The sequence below is a fragment of the Mustelus asterias genome, chromosome 4 (assembly GCF_964213995.1).
Source record: "Mustelus asterias chromosome 4, sMusAst1.hap1.1, whole genome shotgun sequence".
Classification (NCBI taxonomy): Eukaryota; Metazoa; Chordata; class Chondrichthyes; order Carcharhiniformes; family Triakidae; genus Mustelus; species Mustelus asterias.
This window is the reverse complement of record NC_135804.1, coordinates 98,933,326-98,952,708: the sequence shown is the minus strand read 5'-3', so window position 1 is coordinate 98,952,708 and position 19,383 is coordinate 98,933,326. Positions and strand designations below refer to the sequence as shown.

General features: G+C 44.9%; 1 protein-coding gene across 13 annotated transcripts in view; it reads left to right on the top strand.

The window, feature by feature from the left end:
* gdpd2 (glycerophosphodiester phosphodiesterase domain containing 2) overlaps nt 1-19,383 on the top strand; it is a 169,327-nt gene that overhangs the window by 109,527 nt on the left and 40,417 nt on the right. For all 13 annotated transcript variants that reach the window (XR_013497651.1, XM_078211456.1, XM_078211460.1 and 10 more), the window contains 3 exons: nt 12,426-12,519; nt 16,536-16,595; nt 18,124-18,222. Coding sequence is in view for 12 of the 13 variants with exons in the window: in XM_078211456.1 (XP_078067582.1) it covers nt 12,426-12,519; nt 16,536-16,595; nt 18,124-18,222 (253 nt within the window). In the remaining variant the exon portion in view is untranslated. The remainder of the gene's footprint in view (nt 1-12,425; nt 12,520-16,535; nt 16,596-18,123; nt 18,223-19,383) is intronic.

Genomic DNA, 19,383 nt, shown 5'->3' with positions numbered 1-19,383 from the left:
AGATCCAATTACAGTGCACGTTCCTCCCCGAGAAGCCAACACATAATCGAGTGCCAATCTGTTCTGTAAAGCAACAGTCCGGATAGCTACAACTTTGGCTGATACTTCAGAGATGGCAGTGCTCACCTCCTCAAACCCGTCTCCAGTTTCATTCGCAATTCTAAGGTCGAGGCCATATGTATAAGTTCCTGAGCTGCTTTTGCTGTCCCGTAAAGTGGGAAAGCTATCATGAAGAACCGTTCTGTCTCACTAACGGCTCACTTAGTCCTAAGCAGGTGTATCTCGGGGTGGTCCCGTAAGTCGGTGTAATGGTGAATATAGGGTACCACATATGCTAAATAACACGATCCTGCCCAATCCCAAGGAAGCCATGGGTAGGCATTGTTTCCGCATACAAAATAGGTACCATTATATGCAGTCATGCTGCTCATATAAGTAGAGGAGAGGCTGACCAGGACATCGGCAGTGGGGCAATGGATTGTAATCTGTTGTACCAAAATCCAGGCACCACTGGTGACATTAATTTGCTGGGTACAGTAGCTACGACCCACAGGTATGGTTCCATTTCTTACCAAGCAGATAGATCCCCCTTGTTGATTTCCCACAACGAAGTGGGGTGGGGAATCTGATCTATCATAGCTAGGCTGGTAATGGTTTGTAAAGGCTGATAGAGTGCATCCTCCACCTCCTAACCCCAAAACAGCATCGCTGTCGCTGACATTGAAAGTACCTTGCATAGTGGTGCCTAATGGGGTTTTAAATGCCACTTTCCTTGTCCCATCCTGGGTTCCATTCTGATTCAAAATCCACTCTACCATTTCCAGAGTTGACAAAGGGATAGGGAATAAAGGACTTCCCCCCTTTCCTCCGTGTGTGGGAATGTGTGAGCAGACCCAGCACTTGCTCAAATTTAACTGTAATGCATACAAGTGAGACATATATATGAAAGTGTTCACGTGATGGGGCCCGATTTTAGAGGATTGGGACAATGATCGCTTGGATCGGCCCAATCTCGTGTTAATGTACTCATCCTCCCGAGCCCTCTGCTGATGCCGGGTACAGACGAACTTAGGGCCTTAATGCTTGTGCGGAATTTGGATGTGGTTGCGGTGACGGAAACTTGGTTAAAAGAAGGACAGGACTGGCAGCTGAATATTCCGGGGTATCAGTGTTTTAGGCGAGACAGAGGAGGGGCTAAAAAAGGTGGGGGAGTAGCGATATTAGTTAAGGAGCATATTACCGCGGTGCAGAGGGTAAACAACTTAGAGGGGTCATGTACTGAGTCGCTGTGGGTGGAACTCAGAAACAGGAAGGGTGCAGTCACTATGCTGGGGGTGTACTACAGACCACCCAACAGCCCACGGGAAGTGGAGGAAAGGATATGTCAGGAGATTCTGGATAGGTGCAGAAAAAATAGGGTTGTTGTAGTGGGGGACTTTAATTTCCCTGGCACAGACTGGAAAGTGCTTAGAGCTGGGGGACCGGACGGGGAGGAATTTGTAAAATGCGTACTGGAAGGTTCTTTGGAACAGTATGTAGATAGCCCGACTAGAGAGGGGGCTATACTGGACCTAGTTCTGGGAAATGAGCCCGGTCAGGTCGTCAAAGTTTCGGTTGGGGAACATGTGGCAAATAGTGACCACAACTCTGTTAACTTTAGGATAGTAATGGACAAGGATGAGTGCTGTCCTACGGGCAGGGTGCTAAATTGGGGGAAGGCTGACTATAGCCGGATTAGGCAGGAATTGGTGGATGTTGATTGGGAGAGGATGTTCGAGGGTAAGTCCGCGTCTGGCATGTGGGAGTCTTTTAAGGAACTATTGATAAGGCTGCAGGATAGGCATGTGCCTGTAAAAAGGAAAGATAGGAAAGGTAGGATTCGAGAGCCGTGGATAACCAGGGAAATTGAGGATCTGATTAAAATGAAAAGGGAGGCGTACGTTAAGTCCAGGCAACTGAAAACAGATGGAGCTCTGGAGGAATACAGAGAGAGTAGGAAAGATCTCAAACGGGGAGTTAGAAGGGCAAAAAGAGGGCACGAGATGTTCTTGGCAGGCAGGATTAAGGAGAATCCTAAGGCATTCTATTCATACGTTAGGAACAAAAGAGTTGTCAGGGAGAAAATCGGACCTCTCAGGGACAAAGGAGGGGAATTATGCTTAGAACCCAAGGGAATAGGGGAGATCCTAAATGAATACTTTGCATCGGTATTCACGAAGGAGAGGGGCGTGTTAACCGGGAGTGTCTCGGAGGGAGGTGTTGACCCGTTAGAGAAAATCTCCATTACGAGAGAGGGAGTGTTAGGTTTTTTAGGGAACATTAAAACTGACAAAGCCCCAGGGCCTGATGGCATCTATCCTCGACTGCTCAGGGAGACGAGAGGTGAAATTGCTGGGCCTCTGACGGAAATCTTTGTCGCTTCTTTGGACACGGGTGAGGTCCCTGAGGATTGCAGGATAGCGAATGTGGTCCCGTTGTTTAAGAAGGGTAGCAGGGATAACCCAGGAAATTATACGCCGGTGAGCTTGACGTCTGTGGTAGGGAAGTTGTTGGAGAGGATTCTTAGAGACAGGATGTATGTGCATTTAGAACGGAACAATCTCATTAGTGACAGACAGCATGGTTTTGTAAGAGGGAGGTCGTGCCTTACAAATTTGGTGGAGTTTTTTGAGGAAGTGACAAAAACGGTTGATGAAGGAAGGGCCGTGGATGTCGTCTATATGGATTTCAGTAAGGCATTTGACAAAGTCCCACATGGCAGGTTGGTTAAGAAGGTTAAGGCTCATGGGATACAAGGAGAAGTGGCTCGATGGGTGGAGAACTGGCTTGGCCATAGGAGACAGAGGGTAGTGGTCGAAGGGTCTTTTTCCGGCTGGAGGTCTGTGACCAGTGGTGTTCCACAGGGCTCTGTACTGGGACCTCTGCTATTTGTGATATATATAAATGATTTGGAAGAAGGTGTAACTGGTGTAATCAGCAAGTTTGCGGATGACACGAAGATGGCTGGAATTGCGGATAGCGAAGAGCATTGTCGGGCAATACAGCAGGATATAGATAGGCTGGAAAATTGGGCGGAGAGGTGGCAGATGGAATTTAATCCGGATAAATGCGAAGTGATGCATTTTGGAAGAAATAATGTAGGGAGGAGTTATACAATAAATGGCAGAGTCATCAGAAGTATAGAAACACAGAGGGACCTAGGTGTGCAAGTCCACAAATCCTTGAAGGTGGCAACACAGGTGGAGAAGGTGGTGAAGAAGGCATATGGTATGCTTGCCTTTATAGGACGGGGTATAGAGTATAAAAGCTGGAGTCTGATGATGCAGCTGTATAGAACGCTGGTTAGGCCGCATTTGGAGTACTGCGTCCAGTTCTGGTCGCCGCACTACCAGAAGGACGTGGAGGCGTTGGAGAGAGTGCAGAGAAGGTTTACCAGGATGTTGCCTGGTATGGAGGGTCTTAGCTATGAGGAGAGATTGGGTAGACTGGGGTTGTTCTCCTTGGAAAGACGGAGAATGAGGGGAGATCTAATAGAGGTATACAAGATTATGAAGGGTATAGATAGGGTGAACAGTGGGAAGCTTTTTCCCAGGTCGGAGGTGACGATCACGAGGGGTCACGGGCTCAAGCTGAGAGGGGCGAAGTATAACTCAGACATCAGAGGGACGTTTTTTACACAGAGGGTGGTGGGGGCCTGGAATGCGCTGCCGGGTAGGGTGGTGGAGGCAGGCACGCTGACATCGTTTAAGACTTACCTGGATAGTCACATGAGCAGCCTGGGAATGGAGGGGTACAAACGATTGGTCTAGTTGGACCAAGGAGCGGCACAGGCTTGGAGGGCCGAAGGGCCTGTTTCCTGTGCTGTACTGTTCTTTGTTCTACAGGTTGATCCCAGTCCCTCAGCCAAACACTGAAAATTCCAGTTACACCAAGTTACATTGCATGGGAGACCCCAATCACCTTGCCCCTCCAACAAAGTCGGCAACATGGTATGGTTAAGGAACCCTGAGCAGCGGTCCCTACGGGTTACCTCCCAGGGGCCTATTCCATGTGTCAGAAGGTTACAATAGACAGAATCATCGTTACAGAGATGCTTGCGATGCTCTATCCCCAAGTCTACACAATTCCATCTGTACTTCCCCTCCGTGACTAGCAAGGCAACGGTCATGAGAAGCAGCAAGAAAATCATCCTGTTACTTAATTATAACCCACGCGACCGTTATACAATGGTTCAAAGGCTATACCGCCCGCACGCAATTCCGCGAACCCGTTCAGCTTGCTTGGAGGTCAACCGTCTCGCGTATCTGTGAATTGAGCATATTACATAATTTTTTGCAATTGGCACCGGTATATTCTTCTAATTGAGTCCAATGTTTCCAGACACCTCTGCCTTGCATATCTACGCAGGCGCAAGTATCGCCACTAATTATGACCGCATAAGGGCCATTCCATTTGGGGGCGAACCCAGGTTTCCCAGGTAACGTCTTCACCATAACCTTGCTGCCCGTCGGGGGTACCTCAGGGGTCTGTTCTAGCTCATTTTGCTCATCTTTCGCTACTTGATTTTCCCTTACTGTTTTTCGCATATCCTTCAGTTGGGCGCTTAATTCTAAAACATATCATCTAATTCTATCCCGTAATGGGCCCACATCCGCCCCACTGGTAATAGTGGACTCGGGTAGTTGCATAGCCCTTCCAGTCATTAGCTTATATGGTGTCAACCCGGTGGTTCAATTCGTAGTGGCTCTGAGCTTCATTAATATAATGGGTGACACCTCGGTCCATCCTTTTCCTGAGTCCTGCATGGCTTTAGCTAGGGAGGTCTTGGGTGTTCTATTCAGACGCTCCACCATTCCCGAACTTTGAGGATGGTAAGGTATGTGAAATTTCTGTTTTATCCCCATCAGTTGACAAATGGTTTTTACTGCCCTCCCTGTGAAGTGAGTACCCTGATCAGAGTCTATTTTTAACGGTACCCCCACCTTGGGATAACTTGCTCAGCTAATATTCTTGCCACAGTAGTGGCTGAACAATTTTTAGTCGGGAACGCTTCTACCCATCTGGTGAACTGGTCAATTATCACCAAGCAGTAAGTTTTCCCGTGCGACTGAGGAAGCGGTCCTGTGAAATCAATTTGTAGATGTTCCCAGGGACCCTTAGGGCGAGGCTAGTGCCCGATCCTAATTTTTGCAGGCCTCCCTGGATTATACTGGGCACAGGTTACACACCGATGACAATATTGTGCAATGTCCCGCCCCATTCCTTTCCACCACCACTCTTTCCCTATACTGGTCATCATGGCATCCCTTCCCACATGTGCCAGTCCATGATGTAACTGCATCAGGGTGCGCTGGATACATTCTGGCACTAGAACTCTATCATGTAGTCTCCATACACCCTTTTCATCAGGCGTAGTTCCTTGAGCTTTCCACCTTGCGTGTTCTTCTTCAGGTGTGTCAGCATGTGATTGGGAGATATCTATCAGGGGTTCAACTTCAACCGAGACATCGACACGGCTTGCGCTTCTCCTGTTTCTAAAGCTGATTATGCCGCTTTGTTGGCTGCTTGGTTTCCATTAAAAATATACCATTCAGGGCTTTGCTTATCTGGTTCCTTTTGGTGTGCCTTTACCTTCAATACCGCGGCTTCCAATGGGAGCTCACTGGCATCCAATAAGGCTTTGATTATCTGTCCATGCTTGACTGGAGTGCCTCCCGTTGTAACAAATCCCCTCCTTCCCCAAACGGTCATATAGTCATGCACAATTCCAAATGCATATCTACTGTCGGTGTAAATGTTGACCCTTTTTCCCGACGCCTCAGTAAAAGCCTGGGTCAGGGCTACCAGTTCGGCCACTTGTGCTGACATACCTCCCTCTATCCTTCCTGCTCGGACCACTTGTAAGCTCGCGTTTACCACCGCCCATCCCATTCGCGGTGACCCATCTACATACTTCCGTGACCCATCCACAAACAGGGTCTCCTCCGGTGCCTCCAAGGGCACATCCTTTATTCTGTTTTCCTCTATCTCCTCATCTACGGGCGGCACGGTAGCACAGTGGTTAGCACTGCTGCTTCACAGCTCCAGGGTCCCGGGTTCGATTCCCGGCTCAGGTCACTGTCTGTGTGGAGTTTGCACATTCTCCTCGTGTCTGCGTGGGTTTCCTCCGGGTGCTCCGGTTTCCTCCCACAGTCCAAAGATGTGCGGGTTAGGTTGATTGGCCAGGTTAAAAATTGCCCCTTAGAGTCCTGGGGTGTGTAGGTTAGAGGGAATAGTGGGTAAATATGTGGGGTGGGATTGTGGTCGGTGCAGACTTGATGGGCCGAATGGCCTCCTTCTGCACTGTAGGGTTTCTATGATTTCTATGATTTCTACTTTGCCGCACGTGTGTGGTTTCCCTTCACCCAACATTCCTTCGGCGGGGTTCTCTCTCCTGTCTCGTACGATGGTGATGGACTTAGTGGGGGGAAGAAGTACTGCCTCCCACTTCGCCCTTCTCATATTTGAGACAGACCGTAATTTCCCTGTGTTTAACATTTCCACTAAGGTATGTTTGGTGTGCAAGACTACGTTTCCCGTCATTACAATGAGCTCGCTGACTTGTACTGCCCAAGCTGCACAATCCAATGCGGCTGTACATCTGGGTAACCCAGTTACTACGGGGCCCTCTGCGGTGGAATAATAACCCACCGGCCGCTATTTATCCCCATGGACTTGGGTCACTACCGCCGAATAAAATCCTCCTTCATTGTTACAATAGATATGGAAATCCTTACTAGCATCTGGTAACCCAAGTCCCGAAGCCAACATTAATCCTACCTTTAATTTACTACATGCCTCTTCCTGTTCTAATCCCCACTCCACAGCTTCCAAAGCGGGTTTCCCCCCTTTTAATAGCCTTTGGATTGGCTCAACTAATTTGGCATATTCTGGTATGAAGTTGCAGCTGTAATTTAACAATCCTAAAACCTTTCTTACCCCTCGGACAGTTACTGGCCTCGGCATTTGTTGCATTGCCGTTTTCCTGTCTATGGGCATTTCTTTGGTCCCTTTGGATATTAAATGTCCCAAATATAATACCTGTAGTTTTCCTATTTGGGCCTTTTTTGGGTTTACCTTTAATCCTCGATCTTCTAAGTGCTTCAAGACCGAATATAATGCTGTCTGATGTCTCACTTTAGTTTCAGAGGCTATCAAAATGCCATCTACATACTGTAAAATTGTGCTCTCTTCCGGGAGCTCCACTTGTTCCAGTACCTTACTCATTACTCGGTGAAATATGGCCGGGCTGTTATGGAATCCCTGAGGGAGCCACGTCCATGTATACTGCTTATCACCTACTGTAAAGGCAAATTTATCCTGTGAATCAAAATCCAACGGGATGGACCAAAACCCATTGGCAATGTCTAATACTGTAAAAGTCTCATGGGATGGTGACAATCCGTTTAGGATAGTGGAGGGGCTGGCCACGATGGGATGTAGTTTAGGAGTTACTTTATTTAAAGCGGTATAATCAATGGTTAATCGGTAACTCCCATCCGGTTTGGACACTGGCCAAGTAGGGGAGTTAGTGGTACGAGTAGCTTCCCGCAGGATCCCTCTCTCCACCAATCCCTTCGCAATTTCCTCAACCGCCTTCTTGGCTTCGGGCTTAATCGGATATTGTCGGTGAGGTTTATGCTCCGGACCTTCCACTATTATGGGGTCAATCTTAATTAGCCCGGTATCTAGTTTAGTTTTTGTCCAGACCCCTGGGACAGAGGCGCAGATGGCGCCAAATCCATTATCTTCTAACTGCCAGTCACGTCCTATTACAGATGCGGCATGGACGATTCCTAAATAGTTTCCATAGGTTCCTACCCTGTCCTTTCTCCCGTCAGGACGAGGCCAAATTAATTTGCCCTTCCCACAATCTATTAAAACTTCGTATTCCTTCATCAGGTCATTTCCCATAATAGTTCCTTCATTATTTTTACATACATAAAATCGCATAGGGATATACAGGTTATTAATTTCTACTAGGGTGGTTTCACTTAAGTAGGCAGGGGTCTTCTGTCCGTTAATTCCTCTTACATAAATCATTTTATTAGTGGTGGGTAAGGGTAGGTCAGTGATAGATATGGAGGCTCCCGTGTCCACCAGCATTTCACATTGTCGGCCCCCTACTAGTGCAGACACGTAGATTCTACCCTCCTTCTTACCCAAACTCGTGGGGGCTGCCCCTTGTCAGTTTACCCCTTCCGTGACGGCGGGGGAAGCCTGACTAGGTCATCCGTGTTTGCTCCAACAAGTGGCCTCTCTGTGGCCATCCTTACTGCAAAATCGGCAGGTAAGGCCCTTCCTTCTACCCCCCTTCGGAGCCCTACAATCTCTGACAAAGTGGCCTGGCTTTCCACAATTGTGGCATGTATTCTTTGGTTTAATTCCTTTACCATTTGCACTAACAGTTTCCTGTTTTATTCGTGGGTAGGGTTTTTCATCTGATTCGTCTTTAATTCCAGATGCCCATTCTACTAACTCATCATAGCCCCGGGTACTGAGAACTCCCATTTTAAGGATTTTTTGGTGAGCTGGCGACAGCCCATCTTTGAATGCTTGTAAAAAGGCTCTATCTGTTTGGGCAGTGTCGGGCACACCCGAACATTCTTGATATACTCTAAAGTGTCGCTCCCCAAATTCAGAGGCTTCTTCACCCCTTTGTTGTTTAGTATTGGTAATTCTGGACCAGTTGGTTGGTGCGTTGCACAAGACTCGTTGGACTTCCGCCTTAAACCGAGTAAATGTTCAATCATTGCCTCGATCTCGGCGTTTGTCGCTGTCGCGTACGTCCACCTTCTGCCTCGGCAATCCAACCGAGCTTGGTCGGCGGCGTTAACCTGGCCCACTCCGTCACCCATTAGTCTCCACTTATCCTGTGAGCAAGCGGCCCGTACCAACTGGTGTATATCCCGCAAGTGTAACTGGTGTCCAACCCAAATGGTATCCAGTTCTGCCCAAAATTTGCTATTGTTACTCCAAGGCTGGAGCTTTCCCAGGGAAGCCAAAACTTGTTGTCTTTCTGCTGGGGTAAAGGGGTGGTATCGGGCAGTGGGGTCCTGTAATGTCCCGCCCCGAGTTATAGGAGCAAGATCATAGACCTCTTCCTCATCGGGGTCAAAGTCTCCTATGGGTGCTGTGGGTTTTATGGCCATCCTATAGGGAGGCAAGGATCCCCAGCTGGCGTCCTCCAAACTTTGGTTTCTCTTTTCTAATTCTCTAATGCGTGATTCCAACAATTTGATTTTTGCTTTGTCGTCAGCCCAGTTCTTACCCGAGACTGAGACCTGTTCAATTAATGCGGTTAATTGGTGAATCAAGAGAACTCCAATTTTCTTAGTTCTGTCTTTCTTTTCTTTTTCCAACCATTTCTGTTGTTGGCCTAGCGGGTGAGACATGTCCCACCCCCTTTTCTCATCTGTTTAATAAGTTTATCCCTCTCAGGCATATATTCATTTATCAGGGAGCCTGGGGGCCCCCACTGTCCTTGTGATTCCGCCATAATATAGATAAGTTTTATACTCACCACCTGGAGTCTTCTACTCCCCCTTTTCACTCTCCCACTCCTCGGCTGCTCTTATCGGAGTCCGGTGATACCTGTCAAGGGCGATCAAATCCCTCCGTACCACCGCTTACACTATTAAGCTGGCTTCTACTCTGGTGATCACTTAGACAGTCTCTCTCTCACACAGACAGTTTCTTTCTCACTCACATCTGAACATCACACCTCAGGCAACTTTTCTCCAATCTTTATACCCACTTCAAAATCCTGGCCTCAGCGTGGGAGATTTCCCCTCTTAACTTTTGGTCTAAGGCTGGGTATAAAAGACAAATGCCTCCTTGTCCGTATATGTTCAGCTCAGACGTCTTTCACTCTCACACTCTCTCATCACATATGATTACCCCACCGTAGTTTGACTCACCCTATTAGGTACAGAACTCTATTCCAGTGCCCAGGTTGTGGCCATTCAACCTGAGCCCGCAAACAGAGTCCGCGCAAACAGATCCCGGGGGTCTCCCGGGTTTCGGCACCAAATGTAGTAGGTAAAAATACCTCTGAGGCTAGTCTGAGTCAAAATACAGTAAGACTTTACTCTCACAAGCTTGCGGGAGAACCTGACCCCTTGAAAGCGGAAGCCAAAGTTCTCCCTGAACACAGAAAAGTGGGGATATATATTCAGCATGGCTTCTAATACTGGTCACGAATCAACCCCAGACCAGTCACGGCTCAGAAATACAATTTACAACTGCTGGTCACGAAGCAAGCTTCCAGACCAACTACAAAAAATACATTGATAGCTTCTTGACCATAAACCAGTGTATCTGGCCTCCTCAGCACACGAAGCGCAGGTCTTCTGTTTCCTGTTCTTCCTGTGGTTCCCCTTTGAAGTTCCGACGCTCTTCCAGCTGCCCCAGCGGGAGTTCCTCTTCAAACGGCTGATATCGCGCTCTACACCATGGAATCGCTTGTCTTCCGCAAACCACACACAAACTTGTAGGAAAGGTAAGACTTCACAAAGACATTCACATTTACATTGACTATCTATTGTTATAAAAATAAAAGTTAACTGGTATTAATGTCAGAAGCAGTACAAACAAGAATAACTTTTATTCATGTCAAAAGCAGTATAAACCTGAGGAGATGAGCCACAATGAAGGGTTATGTTTGTGATACATTCTCGGTACAAAAAACATTAACCCTTTCCCTTCTTCAGGACAAAGAAAGAAAAATGTGTAGTAAATTGCTATTGTCCCCTTGGAATGTAGAAAATAATAGTCAACTCTATGGTGCTCCAATTTAAGTAAAGGTCCCTGACGATAAGCTATTGGTGAACTGGAGGTCTTCAGAACAACTGCGCAGTTGGACAAAGGCTATAAAATATCACCCCAATCAGGCAGTTTCCAGCCACTGAACCATCTGTTAAATGAACTACAATCAGTCACAACTTCATGGGGGCGGCACGGTGGCACAGTGGTTAGCACTGTTGCCTCACAGCGCCAGGGATCTGTGTTTGATTCCTAGCTTGGGTCACTGTCTGTGTGGAGCTTGCATGTTCTCCTTGTGTCTGCGTGGGTTTCTTCGGGTGCTCCGGTTTCCTCCCACATTCTAAAAGACATACTGGTTAGGTGCATTGACCTGAACTGGTGCTGGACTGTGGTGACTAGGGGAATTTCACAGTAACTTCATTGCAGTGTTAATGTAAGCCTTACTTGTGACTAATAAATAAACTTTTAACTTTAACTTTATCTTTCTATACTTCCATTTGGAGATCATCCAGAAATTACTGATAATTACGTGTTTTAGCCTGGACTACTGTCCTTGTCACACAAATTTCCTCCTTCCTGCTATTCTTCTATTCAGCAAGTTTTATGTCCTGATGTTTTACCAGGTCTTTCCCTAGATATTTTCCATCACGCCATCCCGGGCTCATTTGAAACATTGCTCTCATCAGTCTCTGGTTTTATGCCAACTCCTAGTATATCTAAGGTATTGGAGGTTGGATTTTGACAGTCTGTGCACCTCTATATTAGCTAACTTCACAATTTATAACAGGGCAGGGTCAGTCTCATCACCTTCTGACTCACTGTTAAGCAATTGTTGGAATTTCATCCCATCATCTGTTCCAGTCACGTATCAGCCAGAATTGGCTCACTTCTTTAATTGAACTTGGTTTTAACCTCAAGTTGCTTTAATAAAAAGATAGAAAATTATATTCCATGAACAAATGCCACATTTTGTAACGATGACTTTTTAGCATTGCTCTAGTTGATACCATCTCGATGCTTTTCAGGAGGATACTTTTCAACAGTCTCACTGTTTGGGAGATGTAATTCCAGGACTGTTCTATAAGCTACCATTCCAGCATCCTATTTTTGTGATTACAGTGTTTATCTGGGGGACAGCCTTGTAAAATCTCTCTGAATAAAACTATTCCAGCTGTTTGTGTTGACTCTTCCCTGATCTAATACTAATAAATTCAATTTCATCATGAAAACAATCCATTTCCACACTTACCTCTGGGACACTGTGGTTCACAATAGACAGAATTTGCACAAAATGTTGTTTCCAACTAGCTCTAACCAACCAATCTAAGGCATAACGTACAACAACAGGGGATAATTGAACATTTGGGAGATAATACTTTTTCTTTCACCCAACAATTCATCTTTTTCTAAAGAATGTCAAGTCTTGAATCTTATGCAACTAAATTGGAAATTCTAAACTTTCCAGGACAGAAGGGAGACTTCTATGATTGGGCTATGCATTGAAAGCAATTAATTATATCTGACTCCGACCCTACCCAATTGTAATCATTTAAGACAATTAGCAGGGACAACATGTGCATGATAGGCTGTTCAAGAAATAATCCCTTCCTCTTCTATTACAGGCACTTATTTGCAAAGACGCATCGGTGGTTGGACTGGTCAGTGATTCTCCTAATACTGACAGCAATTATCTTTAGCTACCTGCTTCTATTAATGGTAAGTTATTGATGAGTTATAGAGTTGATCATAGGTCAATTACTTATTAGATATTAAATTTTTGGAGCATTGTGATGCAGTGGGTGAGACACAGAATTTTTTGCCCACCTTCAGATTAGTCTCAAATTGATCACATGAAAGTCTTAGCTGTTTATTGGGTGTAAGATCTTGGGGGCAATTTTCCAAAACTAATTCTAAGGGGGTGACCTTACTAAAAAAGTTTTAAGTGCTGAATGAGTGTGAAAACAGGAGAGAATCACGCCATTTTTTGGCACGGGCTAAAAAGTGAATCTTACCTTGTTTTGTGAAAAAATTAATGCAAGATCTGTTTTGCGCCAACAGGGGGAGGGGGTGGGGCCTAAGCTCACTGAAAGCCAGCAGATTGCAGCAGCTGACACAATTGCGCATGCTCAGAGCTCTCTGTTCTGTGAACACAGAGGTCTGTCTGTCGCTGCCTCCTCCAGCTACTGCTGGCCATTGCGGCTGATTGCCCCCCAACTCCCCCCCTACTATCACGGGCTCCAGGGCCAATCCCATCCCCCTCCACCCTACACAGACCAATCAACTGCTGGGAGCAGAGTGCTCAGGGAGCTAACCGCGCATGTGCTCAATCCCCTGGTATACTGAGTGATCGGTTGTCATCCCCCTCCCACAGACATGGCCTTCCCCTCCATGGGAGGGAGATATCACCATGATGTCCTCCTGATCGCCAGCCTCCTGATCACCCAATCTAACCCCCCAACCTTCCCCCGATCGGCAGCCTCGAGCCAAGATCACCTGATCACTAGCCCCACCACTATTTGTTTTATTCATTCGTGGGAAATGAGCGTCGCTGGCTGGTTAGCATTTATTGCCCATCCTCAGTTGCGTTTGAGAAGGTGGTGGAGAGCTGCCTTCTTGAAACGCTGCAGTCCACGTGCTGTGGGTTGACCCACAGTGCCGTTAGGGAGGGAATTCCAGGATTTTGACCCACTGACTGTGAAGGAACGGTGATATACTTCCAAGTCAGGATGGTGAGAGGCTTGGAGGGGAACTTGAGGTGGTGATATTCCCATCTACCTGCTGCCCTTGTCCTTCTAAATGGAAGTGGTCATGGCTTTGGAAGACGCTTTCTAAGGATCTTTGGTGAATTGCTGCAGTGCATCTTGTAGATAGTACACACTACTGCTAGTGAGCGTCAGTGGTGGAGGGGGCGGATATTTTTCGATGTGTTGCCAATCAAGCGGGCTGCTTTGTCCTGGATGGTGCCAAGCTTCTTGAATGTTGTTGGAGCTGCACCCATCCAGGCAGGTCAGGAGTATTCCATCACACTCCTGACTTGTGCCTTGTAGATGGTGGACAGGCTTTGGGGAGTCAGGAGGTGCATTACTCACCACAGTATTCCTAGACTCTGACCTGCTGTTGTAGCAACTGCGTTTATGTGTTGAGTCGAGTTGAGTTTCTGGCCAGTGGTAACCTCAAGGATATTGACAGTGGGGGATTCAGTGATGGTTACACCATTGAATGTCAAGGGATGGTGGTTAGAGTCTCTCTTATTGGTGATGGCCATTGCCTGGCCCCCACCCCCTGAACAGAGTCCTAGCCACATCCCTGTTTAGCTCCACCCTGTCTGACCCCCCCCATGAAACCCTGCCCCCTCAGGCCCCACCCCCTTGGCACTGCCCAGTGTCTGGTAGGCATTGTCAGTGTGCCAGGCTGGCAGTGCCAGGGTGTCTAGTGGGCAGTGCCAGTGTGTTTGGCTGGCACTGCAAGGGTTCTGTGCTGGCAGAACCAGGCTAGCACTGCCCAAGGGGCACTGCTGTCCCTGCCCACAATCTACCAGGAGGCTTCAATGGCTTCCAGTCCCACCGGCAAAGCCATTATATCTGATCCCTATAGCTGGGGATCAGCTGTAATCCCACTGATGTGGATCTCCACTGGTGAGGTCAGAAAGCCAAATAATCCCAGACAATGGCATCTGAGCGCACTAACCGCATTGAAATAAGCTGCTGAATATTTAAACCAGCCTCACGTCGGAGAGGCAGATTACATCCAAAAAAATGGCCCGGGAGAATGGCGACATGCCAGATGTGAATCTGAGTTTTTGGGTCCTGCTGAAAATTGTGCCCAACTTGTGAAATGAGTTTGGAAACTTTTAGTGCAAATGGGCCAATTAAACATTTCAAAACATTAGATCACTATCAGGGTTTTGGGTTTCTGCACAAAGCCAAACCTACCACTCCCTGCCCAGGATAATTCCTTCCCATTATTGAATTTCTCTTCAATTGATACAAAGGAATATCCACCAATCCTTAGCAGCGATTTGTAAAGCACCCATGAACTCTTCAAATTTACAAGTCTGAACATGAAAACAGATTCTGGTGTAACTTAAAATCCATTTAGAGAATTGTAGAAAATCACAGGTATTTTCTCATTCACAGTGCTCACCAACTTTATGACACTGGTTATAAATGTGTCAAATTCCAAGGGAGCTAAAGTTTGTTGGTCTTTTATAGTACCACAACCTCTGCAGGTGGAAAGGAATAAACTGATCCATCAGGATTGTACTAAAACATTTTTCTGTTGGCAACAGGCATACATTTACATCTATCATATGCAAATAACTATAAACCAAATTATCTACTTGATTAGAACCTAGCCTATAATTCACCCCCAGGTATCCATATACCTTTGTAGAAATACAATCTTCTTCATTTAATTGCAGCCGATAAAACTCACAGCACAAATGAAATGGATATGAGTATGAAATTTGGGACAATACAAATGATACATACCCAACAACAGTGGGAAATACAGGACATGAATTAGGAAACAGTGAGCTATGGATTTCAAAATCAGATAAAGAAGAGGACATTCAACCCACTTTTCAGCAATTTGTGCATGCCTACCTCAGGTTTCTCTCTCCCTGCATTTCTTTAGAATTGTATCCTTTAGTTTATCTTGCCTCTTTTTTATCTTCCTTCCAAAATGTATCATTTTAAACTTCTCTGTATTAAATTTCATCTCCACATCGGCATCTCCACATCATTTAAATTTCATCTGCCATGTATTCACCCGTTCCACCAACCTATTTCTGTCTTTTTGAAGTCTAACACTATCCTCATCACAATTAACAATATTTCCAAGTCTTGTGTAATCAGCATACTTTGAAATAATGCCCTGGACATTCCAATCTAGGTCATTAATATAGATCAAGGCAAGCAGTAGACCCAATACTGGCACCCGGGGAACCCCATTATATACCTTCCTCTAATCCGAAAAATAAACAACCATAACCATTCACCACAGTGCTCACTCTTTTTTGTCACTCAGCCAACTTCAAATCTGTCACTGTTCCTTTTATTCCATGGGCTTCAAGTTTTCTGACATATCTATTATTTGCCTTTAACAATCTCCACTGGCTTTCCTTAGTTAATCTACCTGACCAAGTGACCGTTAACCTCATTTGAAATACGTCGTACAGATTCATCATTAATTATTTTTTAATTCGACACTATTATGTGTTATACCCAGAATGTTATTGCTTTTTCCAACTGAAATCCTGCTATTAGAGAGCTGTAATCTAAATATTTCTGTTTCTCCATTGCTTTAATAAGTTTACCAATTAGGGTATATTTCTATTTTTCATCCAGGTGTAGGAAAACTGTGGGGATCAGTGGAACACAGAGGTGGGAACAGTTGGTAGCAGAAAGACCAATTGAGGATATATGCTGGGGAACAGTGGGATAGACAAGGAAAACATTTTCAACAGTAAATTATAAAGGAGGCACACTGCTGAACAATAGCAAGTAAAGGAAACACCCTGTGAAACGTGGGGTACAGATCATACACTCCAAGGGCAATGCAATCTTAAACAATGAATTTATTACTGAATCCAATTTTTAAAACTGCTCATCAGTAATTGTTCTATTTCACTGGTGATTTTGACTGGTAACTTCATTGCAACATTAAAAATGAGTCAGATAGTTCCAGGCTGGTTTCGCATTGATATTGCTATGCTGCTTTTGTTGTTTCAGATACTTGCACTGTGTCACCTTGCTCTGGGAATACCACTTTACTTACACTGGATTAACAAGGTAATGTTATATATATATATATATAAATGGCAACTGTGCCATTTCATGCAAACAATTATTCTTAGCATTGCCTCTTCTTTCTCAATTGCAACTTATTATTTGAGAAACGGAGCATTATAAGCTATGGCTACCAATTCTCACGAAAATTTTGAAATATCAAAGGTTTCTTGCCATGATGCAGTGGCATTTAATCCCCAGAAACAGCAGCAAATATTGGTAGGTAATATAGCAATGCTAAAGGGTGAAAGGAAACCTGGAGTGGTACTAATGGTTGCTGAGGAACAGACGGTAGAATTGATGGAGCAGTTGGAGTAACATTGAGGGTGGAGTGGGAAAGAGAGTGTCAGATAAACTGAGAAGAAGGAGAAGAACACTACCAGTAGCAGCTTGTGTAGAGAAGAAATAAAATAATAGTATGAACCAGGGAGGGGGAGGGTGCCAGTGTGAATTGAGGGGGAGAACTCAGAGTGCCAGCATAAACTGAATCATGTGGATGAAGATGTACAGTTCTTCCATGAAATGAGATGAGTGGAGTGAATCATCTTGTTAAAGAAAGTGATTTAGAAGCAGAGAGCAGTAGCACATATGCATAATAGTTCCAGTATATATTGGTGATCTATTATTGGGTACACCAGCAGTATATGCAAGTTCATTGTCAACACTTGGCATAAGCTAATGTTCCCTTTTGAGTATTTAGTTATTTTTAATCTGTTAAGAGCCCCTCATTTCATGAAAGTCATGGGAATGCAAAAGCAAAATTAGAGGGAATTTATTCCAAAACAGGAGCTGCTAAAACACATTAAAGTGATGGACTCATGAGAAGACATACAAACAACAAACAAAACATGTTGTAAAATATTTATAAGATAAATGCTGAGAGAGTACATTGCCTTACTTAAGCCAGGAAAATAGATCAAATAAATGATGCTAACATTTGGAGAGAAGAGGGAGAGTGGGGATTGGGTAACATTAATTCAGGGAAGAGCTGAATGGGGATTGGACAGGGAGAAGAAGAAAATGCAGAAAATGGGGAAAAGAAATCTAGGTAAAATTCAAACCAAAGCAAAAGCGAGCACCCAGAATGATTTTGAAGAAGAGAACCATGAATATTTTGACAGTGGAAAGCAGCAGTTTTGGGGACTAGCATAGTCAGGCATTTGTGTTTTCTGTAATTTAAATGGTCTCCTTTGTGTACTGAGCATTATATCTTAAATCTGTTGAAATGGGGATTGATCCCGAGCATACTGTGGCACATCATGCCAGCTGAAAATCTAAGTACAGTACATCCACCGGATCCCCAGCATATATTATTTCTTCAAAGATCTCCAATAAAGCTTTTAAACATGATTTCCCTTTCATAGAAATCTGTTGACTCTGAGTGATTATCTTTAAGTTATCAAAGTGCCCTGCTATAATTTATTTAATAATAGTTCCTCACATTTTCCCAATGACATATTAAGCTGACTGGTTTGTAGTTTCCTGTGAAATTGTTTCGTCATATTGATGTATTTTTTCTCATTCTCTCAAGGTTGTCGTCCTGCTTTCAGTCTTGCTGATCCTAATTTTGATGATAGTCATGAGAATTAAGTTTAAGGAAGAATGGGATACTATCAATCTGTCACTTCAAGTGAGTTTACTCAGAATGAAACCGGCCTGGCTTAATGTAAACTTTTTAGGGCAACTTAGAAGTAAACAGTCTGTTTTAACTTCTGCTCTGAGAGCCTGCAATTATAGAATCCTGTCAGATTTTCACACAGGAATCCCCCTTCATCACACCATTGCTTGCAGGAAAAACCCACAGCACCGTGCTGAGGAACTGAACAGAGAATATAATATATATCCTATCAGTTTTGACACCTCGTGTCCCAATTTTGTGATATCTCACAGGCAGCATCGAGCCAAGGGGAAATGCGTTTGGGACAATAATTGGTCCTACTACTGAGTGGGAGATTTCACATGCTGAAATGGAATAAAACCATTGTCGCGTTACCAGTATGAATGGCCTCAGTTCAACTTTTAGGCAACCTTTTAAAAAATCCCGATCTAAATTCCGGCCGCTCTCTCTGGATTTTACATTCCACAACCACATGTACTACAGGTAAAGTTCTCTGGAAAGATTTTCCATGTGCCAACCAATCAAATTAGAAGGAGTGATTCCTAGCATAATATAGCATGAAGGTAACTCCATAATTTGGCATGCATTAGCTCAACCCCAATTTTGTCCTTCTCAGAGAATTAGGGAATAAATCTTAACATAATCAGCACATTTCTTTTCCTTTGAAGAGACTGATTGTGGCTAGATGGCATATCTTTCCCATCTAGCCAGTTTTTTTTGCTGGTTCCCAAAGTTCTTTCAGGCTGTGGGAGAAAACCAGAACTCCAGAGGAAACATGCTGAGACATGGTGAGAATGTGCAGACTCCACACAGACAGTGACCCAAGCCAGGAATTAAACCCGGCTCCCTGGCACCGTGAGAGAGCAGTGCTAACCACTGTGCCACCGTGCTTTTAGTCACACTTCCCAATATCTACTTTATTGACTTGGTGTCCATTTATTTTATTGCACTTCTGGGGAATACCTTTTGGTGCTTTTCTACATTAGAGACACCATATAAATGCAAGTTGTTGTCTGATAAACTTGGGTAAATTCAATAAATGTGCAGTTCCAGCATTTCAAAAAGAGCATGGGCTGGATATTTCACTCCCCCACTGGCAGGTTTGCGGGTGAGAGGCATGTAAAGTCCATGTAAAGTGACTTTTGTACTGCCTATCTGCCCACCTCACCATGT